The sequence below is a fragment of the Gallus gallus genome, chromosome 8 (genome assembly GCF_016699485.2).
Source record: "Gallus gallus isolate bGalGal1 chromosome 8, bGalGal1.mat.broiler.GRCg7b, whole genome shotgun sequence".
Taxonomy (NCBI): Eukaryota; Metazoa; Chordata; class Aves; order Galliformes; family Phasianidae; genus Gallus; species Gallus gallus.
The window spans coordinates 16,117,959-16,131,852 of record NC_052539.1 but is presented as its reverse complement, the minus strand read 5'-3'; the positions used below and the strand labels follow the sequence as shown (position 1 = coordinate 16,131,852).

Here is a 13,894-nt window from a genome sequence, read left to right as displayed (position 1 = left end):
GGGTGGAAAAAAGGAGAAGGAGAAAAAAAAGTTACACGTGAATAACGTGATACAATTTGAATAAGAGTGACAGATAAAATTTAATTCTTGAATATTTTATTTCAGCCTTACGTTGTAAGTTTGAAAATATCCCAGGTATCTGATGACTCCAACCCAGACAAATAGAGTTGATGTTCCAAGTAAAATGCTGCAGACATCATAACTTGTGAGGTTCTGAGGGATCCAAAGAGAGCAGGTGATCACGTTACAAAGCAACAAGTATGTCAGCTTGATGAAGTTTCACCAGGTCAGACAAATAAAGCAGGGCAGCCCAATATTGAAAGCATGTTGCCACATCACAAAAATCAGACCAGAACAAGTTGCATTTTATTTAGAGAGTCCACCCAAATACAGTAGTGCCGTACATGGAAGCACAACTACACCAATACTCTTGAAGTTTTGCATGAAGCCCAGAAGAACCAGAGCCCTTATTTCAGTTACTGTACAGTTCTAAAACTGGCCTGGATATCCCAAATATTTCATTTTTAAGAGGCTAATGTGCACCGTTAATAGAGAATGAGAGCTTGTTGACAACTAGTAGGTGAGCCATCATTTAAATGGGAAGTGAACCCCAGGACTACAAGTCCCATCTGTGCTGTAAGCATTGACAGCTTTGAACAGGTTGCCAGCTGTTTCAAACTAGAACATCACTTTCACTACCAGCAGTGTTTATAACCAACTCTATTTGCAGTTGGTCTTAGCAGAAGGCTAGAACTGGTGACAATAAGCACATGGTACCCACCAAGATTTCCCACCCTCATCCCCACCTCACCATAAAGCTGGACATTGGTACACGCTTCCTCTGACAGCCACTCTGAGCATTTGCCCTTTGAGCATTAGTACACATGAAGCAGCAAGAGCACACTACCCCCCGTTTTTCCCAGAATATGAGGTTTTGTAAACATGTGAATTGTTGACACAGTTTTTCCAATAAAGCTAGAAGCTGCTAGACAGACAGAACACATCAATATTAGCAAGCTCAGATCTGGAGGTCAAGGACTAGCAGCTGACAGTGGCTGTGCCCATAGTTTGGGCAGGCCAGGACCACAGGCTATAATAGCCATGTTTCTAACCTCAGAAAACAGACCTGTTTTACCTGAGGGGATGACTCCTGACTTCCCTGTGCAATACACACGACTACTTCTATGATTTTATTTGGGTGCCCCATCCTTGGAGGCATTCAACACCAGGTTGGATGGGGCCCTGGGCAGCCTGATCTAGTGGGTGGCAACCCAGCCCATGGCAGAAGGTGGGAACTAAATGATCTTTATGGTCCCCTCCAACCTAAGCCATCCTGTGATTCTTACAGGAATAAGATAACGCAAGGCTATTAGTTAGGAAATGCCTACCCAGAAGTTCTAAACCAGGGATTAGGGGGATTTAGCACTGTGGAAATAAGAGGTTTAGACAGCTGACATGGTCTTGCTGAAATACTCTGGGGAAAGGGAACTGAAATCAGTTATTAGTCAGAAAAGCCCAACACAGTATTCATTAATGCTCATATATCCTTTTTGATGGATGGACCCAGAATCATCACCCATAAAAGAAGTGCTCAGAAAAAAGCATAAGCCCAAGAGTTCGATGCTACATACAAAGTAAGTGTCAAGTGATAAACACACAAAGCCCCAGATATCTATCTGCCTGTACAGCTATCAATGATAGATATAGAAATAAGAGCTAACAAAAAGTAAACAAGATGACAAGTGACTGCTGCAGCTCACTTTCATTTGTCCAAGTTAAAACACATTACACTTGATTCTAACGAGTTTAGGACTTTACCTAAAGCACCTCTCACCTTGGCTTTTATCTCCATTTTTAGGATTGACCCAATGATTGTCATCACATCGCTGATAATTACCAGGACATACCAACCGTTTATGAACTCCATGCGATCAGTGTAACTGACACAACGGTTGTATTTCTCCAAGAAGAAGTTAACAAATCTCTGTTGAGAAGCATTTAGGTGTTCAGTTACAGGTCTCCTCACAAGAAAAATATGTACAGATGCCCCAGTACTGTAGCAATGCCCAGTATTCACATACCCACTTTTTGCCCACAGTATTTGCTGGAATAATAGCCTAAAAATCATCAGCAATAGCAACAGAAATGAAGCGGGGGAAAAAAATATTAAAACTGGTTTAGATAAGTGAAAACTAACTTTCCACAGGACAGCTGACTTTGTAACTCATCCTTACTAACTTAGCCATGGCTTGGTATCCTCTTTTCAACCTTCTTCATAAGCAGTTCTTATCAACCCCCAAGAAGAGTAAAATAAGAATTAACTGTAGCTCAAACACAGCTATAAGGCAATTCTCACTTCCAGTAGAGCCAACAATGTCACCTCCCGCACCATACTATCTGCTCTCACCTGTTCTTTTTGCTCAAGAACAAATGCCCTCAAGAGAGCCAATGTAATAGTTCACATTACAGTATTACACAACCTGAAGTAAAACTAATTTCTGCCATTAACTGTTCATCACAGACACTTCCACAAAACATTACTACACAAAACTAGCAAACAGGATAGAGAGAAAAGGAACGCTGGGATTATGAGCACTACACTTACTTGTCGTAGTCTCAAGGCAAGAACAACGGACCGCGAGCAGAGGATGAGAGATGCTAAGCAATTTAAGATGACAAATCCATCAAAAACTAGAATGTACAAACTGTTTTTCTGGAGCACTGTAAAAAGTCAAGGAAATAAAATAGATTTCGTTTTGTCACATCTCTTTGAGCACATATTGTTACAAAACAACACCTATTTTGCATTTAAACACTCTTCTCCCATGAAGTAATGGGGTTCAAAGATATTCCTTCCTGAGCCAATATGTCTGGAGCACAGTTTACCTGAGAATTACGTGGGTCACAAGAATGAAAAGCACGTTTGCATTTTTCAAAATTAAAAAAAGTATAATTAAAAAAAATTATATTAATACAAACATCCTTTTTTTCCATTAAGGCCATCCGTCCATCTTTGTGCCACGTATTTACATTGGGTAAACACACTTCAGCATCCTTAAAAGCCAATCAAACAGGAAGAAATCCCACCTCATTTCTCATGCCCTGACCTGCAGTCAGAAACTTGTTTGACTTTCTGCACTGTTCTTCCTACACAGGTTTAGAACCCAAGGCATACCTTTTCCTTAGTTTACACTCTCAGTTGTTCCTACCAGTTCAACATCTGTGTTGTGAAACTAGACAAGGTATGGTTAAAACAATTGCTTTTAATCACTGTAAATAGTGTTTTAGCTTGACTTTATTACTGAGTTATGCATGGGCCTTCAGCTGGTTACTACATGTAAATAAACTACCGTAGACAGCTAGCTGAAAGAGTGCTGCCAAGAAATCACTGTACATAGATGCACACCAGAACATTTGGTGGTTATTCAGAACATACTACAAGATACCACTCTAATATCAGTTCAACATGCTATTATCAGAGAAACATTGGCTTTGGCCAAGCAAAAAGCAAGCTATTCGACATTGCCATTAACTAAGATCCTATACAGGACATAAGTAAATTATCACTCTGCCACAATCCCTTACAGCAAGTTTACAGAAGTAGCTGCATAAAGTACAATACAGCTATTCCTGTGAAACAGGCTTTAGTACCCAAGCCTCAGCTATCAGATAAAGCCTTAACAATAGAAATACAGTGTAGATATCATCCTTGCTAATATATATCATTAAACTTAACCACAGCAGAGGGGAAAAAAAGTAAAAACTTCAGAAATAGCATGCTTCAATTACTCAGAGAGATACTTCTTAAAACTGTATGAGCCTTCAGTTGGGAATTTATCATTGTTAGTACATTAAAGTGAATTATTCAAATAATCTCAGAGCAACAGAACAATTAAAATCCTCCTTCCAGACAGAGCCTGATGCTGACACACACCACTATACAGAGATGACTGCAAGCTCAATACCCTTACAAAAAAAAGAATTATTTTCCAAGACGTAATTACAAGGAGGTAATGAGTTGTATTATGCAAGGCTTTTTGTTGTAGGGGCAGCGGGTGGGCAGGATGAGCAGTACAGAGACAGTCTTGTTAGACCGACTCTTTCACAGCAGGGAAAATGATGGGAAAAGATGCACAACACTGCCATCACAAATAAGTTTGCACCATACTTACCAGAACCAAGTATGTGCCAGTCTTTGCATTCTTGAATATCAGTATCACTATTAAAATAGACTTTGATTTTTCCACTGTGAGCTCTATTGTTGAAAGTAATCTGGAAACATAAAGGTGCATCAGAAAGAAGGCCAGCAAAATTTACTTTATAACACAAGTCTTGTTAAGTGTTCTGACATAGTGTGTTTGATATCAGTACTTGTTAGTCAGGTAGGTTTTAAGAAAGCTATCACCATGAACAGTGTAGGCAATTTGAGAATATATACTCAAAAAGGACAAAAGCAATGTTTCAAGAAGTCAGATATCAGATTTAACCTTTAGAAAGCTAACAACTACGTATCCTCTTCTCAGGCTATGAAATTACCAGCTGGAAGTAACACTGGCCCATGGAAACATCTTGAAGAGCCTCAGGTAAGAAGAGGAAAGTAAGGACCAGGACATGCTCAACTGCTTTTCCCTTGCAGTCTAGACATAACGAAGATGCTTGTGGGCCCCTAAACTCTGATTATATATACAGTGTTGGAAGTGTCATACTCTATACTCACAGTATTTTGAAATGCATAGCAGTCAGGCAATTCACGGGCATGGATTGTTTGTAGGGCAACACCTTTCAGCTTGAAGGAGATTTTAACCTGTATAAGCCTGAATGTTTTTAAGAAGTGTATAAATACACACACAGATATACAAATGCACAAAGCACAGAAACTGCAGAAAACGAAAAAAAATCCAAATCCCTCCAATTTATATAGAAGTGGAAAAAGAATCCTCCAAACATTCCACCCCCCGACCCCTTCCCCTCCAAACTGGTTTACCTGTAAAATTCAAGGTTGAAGAATGAAGAGTTCAACTTCACTTCAGTGTTCTTACCGGCCAGCTCCTGGGGCTTTAAGGTAATACAGTCTGTGAGGAAAAAAAAATAAAGAAAACATGTGATGTCAAAAATTTCACCCAGAATTTAACCTAGAAAGAAGCATAAAACTGAGACACTCAGATTTAATCACAGGTCCTAATCAAACAAATACTCAAACAAGGCCCCAGCTCCGGGGACCGCACAGCAGTTGGAGAGAAGCTTCAGCAAAGCCCCTGCACCACGAGGTGGTAGGACACCAACCCACTGAAGTTACAGCCCTACCTGTGTCCAGAGATCTATATTTGAACATTTCAAAGGGGATGGAAATTCAAAACACAAAACAAACAACATCCCACAAACAGGGGAAAAAAAAACCCCACAACCTGCTAACACTGACAGCTGAACAGCCTCCTAGAAAGCAAGGAAGGAGGAAAACACACATTAATTTTCCTGTCATTTTCACGGAAAAAAAAAAAAAAGCCATTAGGATAGCACTAGAATTTAAATACTTCACAATAAGACAATTTTTAGTACAATGGTATCTTACCTGTTTCTGTAGAAACGTCTATGTTTGGCTTGTCATTGGAAGGAAGCATCCCACCTTTCCTGTACTGTTGTTTACAAATTTTTAAGCCTGATCCATCATGTTCGTAGCCAAGTGTCCCCAGGGATATGTTCTTTAATTGTCTGTACTGGTTTAAAAGCAACATGGCAGCAGAAGTTAACAGAGATGCTTGCCCTTTTGCAAGAGACAACAGCTTACAGTTACTTATCAGTGTAACTTCTGCATAAAAAGAAATAATAATTAAAAAAAAGCCTCTCAACTTAAAGACTTGTGTGAAAGAATAGATTCTGGAAACTTAAGACTGCTGCCCACTAAGAAGCAATACTTGGTTTGCTGGTTACACAGAGGCCGGGTGTCTGTGCCCACCAGGCTGCCTGCAAAAAGAAGAGACTACCCCTTGTCTGCTGGCCATTTACCACACAAGTTTTATTAATATGTCTGATGTCTGGGAGGAACTTGAGTGCAGTCCTGCAACTAACCACACAGACACCAGGGATATCTTATGAATTCAGCTCATGAGGGAATGTGTTCATTTTCACATCACTTGGAACTTCAAGATGCTTAGTTCAAAATTCAACGCATTTTAAGAAATCCGGTGCTGTATAAATTAAATTATTTTTCTATCTTCAACTCAAATGCCAGTGTGACAGCCAGTTAAAAGTACAACACTAGGAAATTTCAAGACTCACGTGGCCTGTTATGACTCAGCGTTAAGGCCTAAATAACCAGTAAGCAATCTGCAGAGCTCCACTCCTCTTCCACAGTAATCCCTCTGCTAAAGCAACCATCTCACAGTAGGCAGAAGATTAATGTACCCGAATTATGACTGCCTCTGTGAGGAGGCTGGGATTGGAAGCACATACAACCCAATTTGGTTTTCATTTTAGTCCATAAAACCCATTCCAAGAGCAAAATCAAAGCTATGCCCTGTGTGACTACAGAAAAGTGAAGCCTTCACTGTACAGCTTGCAACCATGGAGCATGCACAGAGCTTGGGCAGCCTCCAAAAACAATTTAACCTGCCCACTTTACACAGGCACAGAGGCAACTCAAAGCGTATCTGTGAAGAAGGTAGTTTCCTTCTCCCCTATTCTAAATACAGCTCAAGTCACCTGGAAGGCATTACTGTGCTAGTTTCTTCATAGGAGCTTAAAAACAAGGACTAGAAATGCAAGTAAATACAGCAGTGTCAAGTCAAGCATTCTCCACGCATGGATCCACCGAAAAACAGTAACCATTGTGGAAACCTAGCTCAGAGCAGCTCAGAGACAGGCCCACGTGCCAGCCCATCTCAGCACCAGCTGGCAGAATGCAAGAGTAGTCAGTTGGACCAGGGGCCCTTTAAGGAAGGAAGCATAAACATCTAGTAATTCATTAGGTTTTAATAATTACCTCACCAAGCAAAAGAGCTCAGGGCAGCACACAGCACTGGTTAGCTCTGAAAGATGCATTTATCTTTCCAGGAGGCTCAGGATAAATAAACTTGGGAAGTCAGACAAGGCTTCCCTTCTCTTAAGGATTTTGTTCAGCTGGTTTTGATACAAATTATATTTTTTCCCCCTTAAACACCAATTTTATTAATACACATCACTTGCTGCGGCACTTTTTCCTTCCTCCCAAGGGAATTTTTCCCCTCTGGCCCATCACATAATACCACTCAGTGGTCACTAACAACTGCACATGGCATGTCCAAGGACTGTTCTCATGCAGTGCTCTGCTTTACATTGCTGCCTCCAATCCCCAGTACGTCTGGACAGCCAGGAGGAAAAGCCACCCTCCATACCCAATCAGAATATGACCATAACTCACACTGAGGAAGCCAAATCTGATTAAGGCAGGTCCAGTGAACAGAAACAGCCATTAACCACTGCTTCACATCCCTCTCATGGCATCTCCAAATCACCGAATCTAGCAGCTGTCTCTATGTTCACACATGTTCTTAGGCCCCATCTCTCTGACAAGGAAACACCTGGCTCTGACTTGCACACACCACTTCCAATAAGCACTGTAGAACAGTATAAGCAAAATCTCCACTGTTATATTTCTAAACAGCCAGGACAGAGCAATGAGCAGAGCACCCTGGTCCCCCAGACCCACTGTGCAGCTGGGTGCACACAGCCACTCCACTGGCTTCTTCATTGCAAAAGCTCCCAAACTGGGCCAAACACAGAAGTATGGAAAGCTGTGCACTCTTCCAAGTGCAGAAGTTCGCTGTTTTTTTCTTATCCCTACCAAGTGTGAAAATATCCCAGTAATACATGCATAAGCCTAACATTCACCAAGCTTTTCCAACTCCAGTTGTAAATAGCTGTGTGTTACTATAATCTTCTATAATACCACATCCATCTACTTGTCCTTCACCATTCAATATTCACTTGAAGTCAGTTTTTAAAGACTTACACATAGTAATAAGCTTTGGGAACAGCACAGGCCACTAAATAACCCAGATCACACAATTTTTTAAGCTCCTTAAACAACTCATCTGCATTTATACAACACAGATATATTATGACGAGACCTTTTTCTGATGCCTGTATCACACACTGACTCATCCTTGAGGATATAAAGCTACTCTTGCTCTTTTGTCTTCTATCTGGACTTCATCTCAGCTTTAGTGCCTACAAAAGAAGGAAAGCAAGAGAAAGCAAGCAAGGAAGTAAGAACAGTATAGTAGAAATAGAAGCAACATTGAGAATTCAAAGGAGGATTGAGAAAACTACTGCAACATTCATTTTAATATACCAGGAGACAGAGTTTTATCCTCGCCCAGCACAGCAGAAATACCTTGCATCTGTTGTTGGTTCTGCTGTAGCCTACAAATATCCAAGCAGCAGTGAGCCCCCATATGAGAGGACATTTAAGAAGGAGGCACAGCCTTCACACACAGCATCCCCATGTGCTACTGGGCCCAGGGCAGGGGAAGGGTGAGGCCGTTTAGAGCTACTTTGTGTTCACGCCATTTGAACTGGGCCTGGGCCTATGACCATCCCAAACGCAGGAGGACCGGTCTCGTTTTACACACAGACAACCTCTTTCATCTCATGACTCTTGGATGAACTCAAATTAAATATAAAAATATTCACTGAATTTTCACCCTAGATTTACTCACCTTCCTCCCACAATTGTAAAGTAGCTGTTCTTCAAAGCACTGCCCTTAACCAGGGCCAGTCCCCCTACATTCCTGAAAGAGCCATATTCCCCAGTTTGAGGCCTCTGGCACTTGCTACAAAGATGTGATTCAGTGTGGCTGTAAGCAGAAAATTTTTTGAATACCATGCATAGGTAGACCCAGGCCCCCAGCTCTTCAAAGTAAGACCTAAACAAAGGTTGCAGTTCATGGAAGATGACTGACTTTCAAGCTTTCTGGATTTCAGCACTAAATGAATAAAATTTTGTCTTGGACTCATCTCCAGGAGACAAAAATGCAGACATCTACACACAGGCTTTGTGACACCCACCTAAGGGGACTCACCAAAATATCAAAGTTGAAAATTCAAATGGAAACCGAAAAATAGAGGTTTAGTAAAAATCTACTAGTATTATAATCAGCTTAAATACTCCTCATTATAAACAAATACACTTACCTGATCAATAACATAAAATATGCTGTCATAAGCATCCTGTTGGGTATATATGCTGCAGCTGTAGTCATCCTCATCGACACCAGAATAGCCTTTCAGGAATAGGTGTTTAAAAGCAACAGTGTTCTCCTCTTTGAATGAAACCACCAGCTGGTTACTCAAACCGAAGAAGACAAGCTGACAAGAGAAATACAAATTGAAGTTTCGAATGCTGTTGAAGCAGCAACATTTCGGGAGCAACTTTAGAGTGTAATAAATATGAAATAGAAGGGAGCACGTTACTGGAATCCTGCTATAACAGGAACAGAGAATCTACTTATTTACAATACTAATTAAGGCCACAAGTCTAATTAAGTCAAGGTTACCATATGCTGAGCAAGAAAAACAGAAATCAACAACATCAACCGATTCCAGAACTTAGAGTGCAGCAACTAAACAGAGAGCTGGACACTGCTCTGTTTTATGCATCCATGACCAGCGGCTCTAACTGGGATCTGCCACAGTTTTTGTGGTTGGTGCAGAGGGCAGAAAAGCAGCCTTCTAGCCCAGAAATGCCCTGCTTTGCTCCAGGACAGCAGCAGCTCCTTAGCAGCTCTTTAGCATGGCACACGGCTAGAGGAAAGCACTATGGGACCCCAGAGCAACAAAAAGCCTCACTCCCTGAGCCTGGCACTGCTTAAGGAGGCTATAAGAGGCAGCAGCAGACAGCAGTTACTCCTCAGGATTTGCAGTGACCAACTGTATGGATGCCCCCTTTCCATCCACCATGGAAAATAAACAGTCTAGGAGCTGAAATCAATCTACAAACAAGAGTTTCTTCATGAACATAGTATCTGGAGGATATCCCAGGCTCCAAAAACCTAATTCTCATCCCGGTCTTAAAGTGAAGTGAAACTGGCATATTACTGCATGGAGTTTCCAAGAAGCAGAGAAGAAGTAAGAGAAACTGCAAGCAAGGGAACCACGAACTCAAATTCCTGCAGAGCAAGCAAGCAAGCTCCACTAACTTCAGATATCTGCACTCAAGGTAATGGAAATTGAGCACCCTTCACTGGGACTCTTCATCTTTTGTCTTAGGCAGTAATTACTTAGTCTGGGGACAGGCTAAAGGGATGTGTGCAGCAGTACTGTTTAGACCAAAGCCTTCTGGGTGCATAGCAAAGCCATGACCAGGACAAAGAAAAGGGGATGCCAGCAGTGCCTGGTATATGTAACCTTTAGATTAAGAACTGAACCTTCAAATTTTTAGCCAATTTCTAAATTAATTACATCTTTATGACTGTAAAATTATCGGAGCACTACAAATGAGTCTGTAGCATTCTGTTTAGGATAACTGGAGAAGGATCAGGGGTCTTCCAACTGTAACACAGAAAACAAGCATACACAGCAGGGTTTGCTCAGGGGACTCCCCAGGGGGTTTCAGCACAGCTTTGAGTAAAGCTCATTCTCCACCCTGGGACAGAAGTAAAAGAGCACTGTTCTGCTCACGGAGGGCCATGAGTAGCTGGGACAGCACTTTCAGTGCGTTCCCCAGGACTAACCCTAAGGCTAGGGCAGGTCTACTGAAGGATCTTGTGAAGCTGTGACGTCCCATATTTCAACTGGAACAAATCTCATCTTTCATCTGATCATATCTAAAAAGGATCAACCACCATAGCCCATTCCAACCTGCACCCAGAGCTGCACTGGGACATCAGGCCCACAGCAACGAGGCCAAAGACTTCATCCCATCTTTCCAGCAGGGATCTGCAGGGTGGAAGCACTCAGCAGAAGGCAGGGTCACATAAGCAGGGTAAGGCTTTGTCCTGTCAGGTAAGCCAAACATCAGCCTGAAATCCTCTAACTCAGTGAGTTTTAAGGAGTTGTATATTTACCCATACTTGCAAAGTGTCAGGCGTCTGTGTCCTACATTTCAAAGGTCCAGAAAAAAAAACTACTGATAGATTTTCCTACTCACACATTTGTCCTGTTTTGCTTCCCTCACTCTCCAGTCAGCATTTCTGCGTGGACTGCCAGATAACCAACCACACCACGATAGCAATGTTGTTCAAATACCTGCTCTCCTTTGCCTCTACTTACGCTGTCCATGGACTGTTTGAAACACAGAAGCAAAAGGAACGTCTGATTTCAACAGCCCAGCCATCACCAGGCAGACATTTTCACACTGAACACTTACACTTGATGTTACTGACTGCATTATGAAAACCATCCCTTTTGAAATGGCCCAGAGAAACAGTTATATATGAATGAAATAGGAAGCAGAGCATGCAGCAGTGCTGTGGCAGCAAACACTTGGTAAGGTCACGCTGGATTTCGTGGAAAGGATGAGTCATTTGTTTCAAAGCATTACCTTAGAAACAGCTAAATAGCTGGTCAAACACTGCCCCAAAACCTTCAGGAGGCATTTGTGATTTAGTTTATGTTATTTTTCCCCTTCAATACATGCCTTCCACAGCATTTTTTTCTTTCAGGCCTGGAGCAGCAAGCAATACCTGGGGATGGCAGAGTGCAGGACCACAGGCCTGCTTCTCCTGCATGCCATCACTACACTTTCTAAGAGTAACAACGGGGTAAAGATTACCTGAGAGGTCACCATAACTATCTTCAAAATCTGCAAAGCCAGCTTCCACGGTATCTGGTGTCTTGCTCTGTATTTGTCACAGGGGTTCATGAAGTAAAACTTCAAATCCTCTTTTAGAGCCGTCTCTTTTAGATCTAAATCGGACTGAGCCATCATATTTCTGCCACATAAACAACACGTTAATTAGAAATCAGCAGGATGCTTCATCAAATGATTTCTTCATGTTGCAGTTTCTCCTTAGACAACCACATTACATTAAAGGTCTGTGGAGTTTTCAGTGTTTTGTCTTAGAACAGCAGAAGTTAAGATGCGTTTCCCTTCAATCACATCATCAAAATAATTCAACTGTAGCAACTTTTAAACAGCTATTTTCCAGGAAGCAGTCATTAAACAGAACACATCAGAGTAGTCTTGCTACTGCTGTTACCTGCTTTTTAAAGCTGAAGCTTTGGGACAAGCAGAGGCTGCTGTTAGCACCCCTCCAAGCTACCCACATTTCACCACCAGAAACAAGTGCTGAAAAAAGCCAAGCACAGCACACCGGTGTTAGGGACACACCATTTTAAGGGCTGAAATCACAGATATTTATTTAAATACCTAGGTATGTCATATATACACGCATACATCAGAGGAACAAGCACAGAGGGCTGTTGTAGAAGTCCAGAATCACCGGAAATTTCTCCCTCCCAACCAAATGTCACATTGAAAGCTTTCCCCCCTCTCCCAGATTTCCAACCCCCTTTTCCAGGGCTGCAGTTGTCAGCACTTCGCCACCTCACACAAAGGTCAGAACCAAACAGTTAACAGTTGTAGGGAGGGAGAAGTTAAAGCAGAACAACCGCATCAGAAGCAGCCATGCATGCTGGTTCTCAGCCCCATTAAGCCATCCGCCAAACTGCTCCCTGTATTCCGAGCTTCATAGAAGTAACCACTTTCCTCTCCAGCTCAAAAATCAAAAATATCATTCCAAGCTTTCAAATGCATTTTCACTTCTTTATTGTCACCTGTCTGAGCGTTACTGCCTGAGCTGCAGGCCACGAAGCACACGTGGTTTGCCAGGACCAGCGGCCTCCCAGCAAGAGAATGAGCAGAACACAGCCGAGGCATCACGGTGCCGTTCCCCCACAGGAGGAAGTGAAAATTAATCTTAACACTCGAATCTCAAAGGTTATCTTTATTACACCTTCAATCAATCATTCGCAAAGACAAGAGGAGTTGGGCTGCCTTTGATTTTGAGGCAGGGAAAACACAGGAAGGTTTTTAAAAAGAAAACTCGAAGAGCGCAGCTCTACTTAGACTTTTAAGAAAAGAATAAGCATTACTAAAGGTAGCCCGGTATAAGAGAGAAACTTGGAAGAAAAACAAAAGACCATCTAACAGAAAAACATACTATAATTGTAGCTGGGAGTACTCTCTGGGGAGCAAGGCACATTTGCATTGTAACCCAGCCCTGACACCCCACAACTGCTGCCCTGTGTCAGATTCTCCTCAACACGCAGAAGCAGCACTGCTGTGCGAGCATGATGGGTGAGCAAGACCCAACCCAGGCTAGTAGCAACGGGAGCAGGTGGGAGGGAAAGAGGATGCAGGCTTAAGCTGGGTCTGACTTACATTTAAAGCATAAAAGTGCGACAAAACTTCTCCAAGACAGAAAAAATCCTCCCCTGAACTAAAGTGGGACAGCCCTTAACTCAAACGAGCCTTCTGACAAGGGCTATTTTCTTAGAGATTCACATACATACCATAAGAACACGGTGGGATTTCCCAAAGCCGACTCTCAAGCCCCTGCAGCTACTCTAGCAGCTTGACGGGCAGCAAACTTTCGCTTCTGCACAGCTTCACCCAGCGCGCAGCTGAGAACCCCCCCGCTGCCCTCAGCTCCCCCCGCGGATCAGCCGGGAAGCCCCCAGCAGGACAGCAGTGAGGACAGCAGCACGCGGTACAGCGGCACTCACACTACGGCACAGCCCGCTTTCGCCCCGCGCCCCCCACCCCAGGGCCGCGCTGACCCCTCTCACCCGCAGCTGGGGGCCCGCCCACCGGGCAGGCGCTTGAGGGAGATCTCCATGCCCGCGGGTCGCGCTGCCCCCGGCGAGACGGGCGAGAGCTGCTACAGAACGACCAACACCAACCGCACAACCCACC

The 13,894-nt window shown here is 42.8% G+C and overlaps 1 protein-coding gene across 4 annotated transcripts in view; it reads right to left on the bottom strand.

Annotated features, from left to right (window-relative positions):
- Positions 1–13,894, bottom strand: part of MCOLN2 (mucolipin 2) — a 19,791-nt gene extending 5,897 nt beyond the window's left edge. Inside the window, exons 1-10 of one of the 4 annotated variants that reach the window (XM_422368.8) lie at positions 13,768–13,894; positions 11,750–11,909; positions 9,172–9,345; positions 5,570–5,714; positions 4,985–5,072; positions 4,718–4,814; positions 4,173–4,272; positions 2,606–2,721; positions 1,835–1,984; positions 112–213 (exon numbers count right to left, since the gene is read on the bottom strand). In XM_422368.8, coding sequence (XP_422368.2) covers positions 112–213; positions 1,835–1,984; positions 2,606–2,721; positions 4,173–4,272; positions 4,718–4,814; positions 4,985–5,072; positions 5,570–5,714; positions 9,172–9,345; positions 11,750–11,909; positions 13,768–13,817 — 1,182 coding nt within the window. In that variant the 5' untranslated portion in view covers positions 13,818–13,894. Of the gene's footprint in view, positions 1–111; positions 214–1,834; positions 1,985–2,605; positions 2,722–4,172; positions 4,273–4,717; positions 4,815–4,984; positions 5,073–5,569; positions 5,715–9,171; positions 9,346–11,749; positions 11,910–12,753; positions 12,875–13,491; positions 13,731–13,767 lie in introns of those variants that run through there. The other 3 variants (XM_004936646.5, XM_025153134.3, XM_040704866.1) reach the window with 3 other exon arrangements.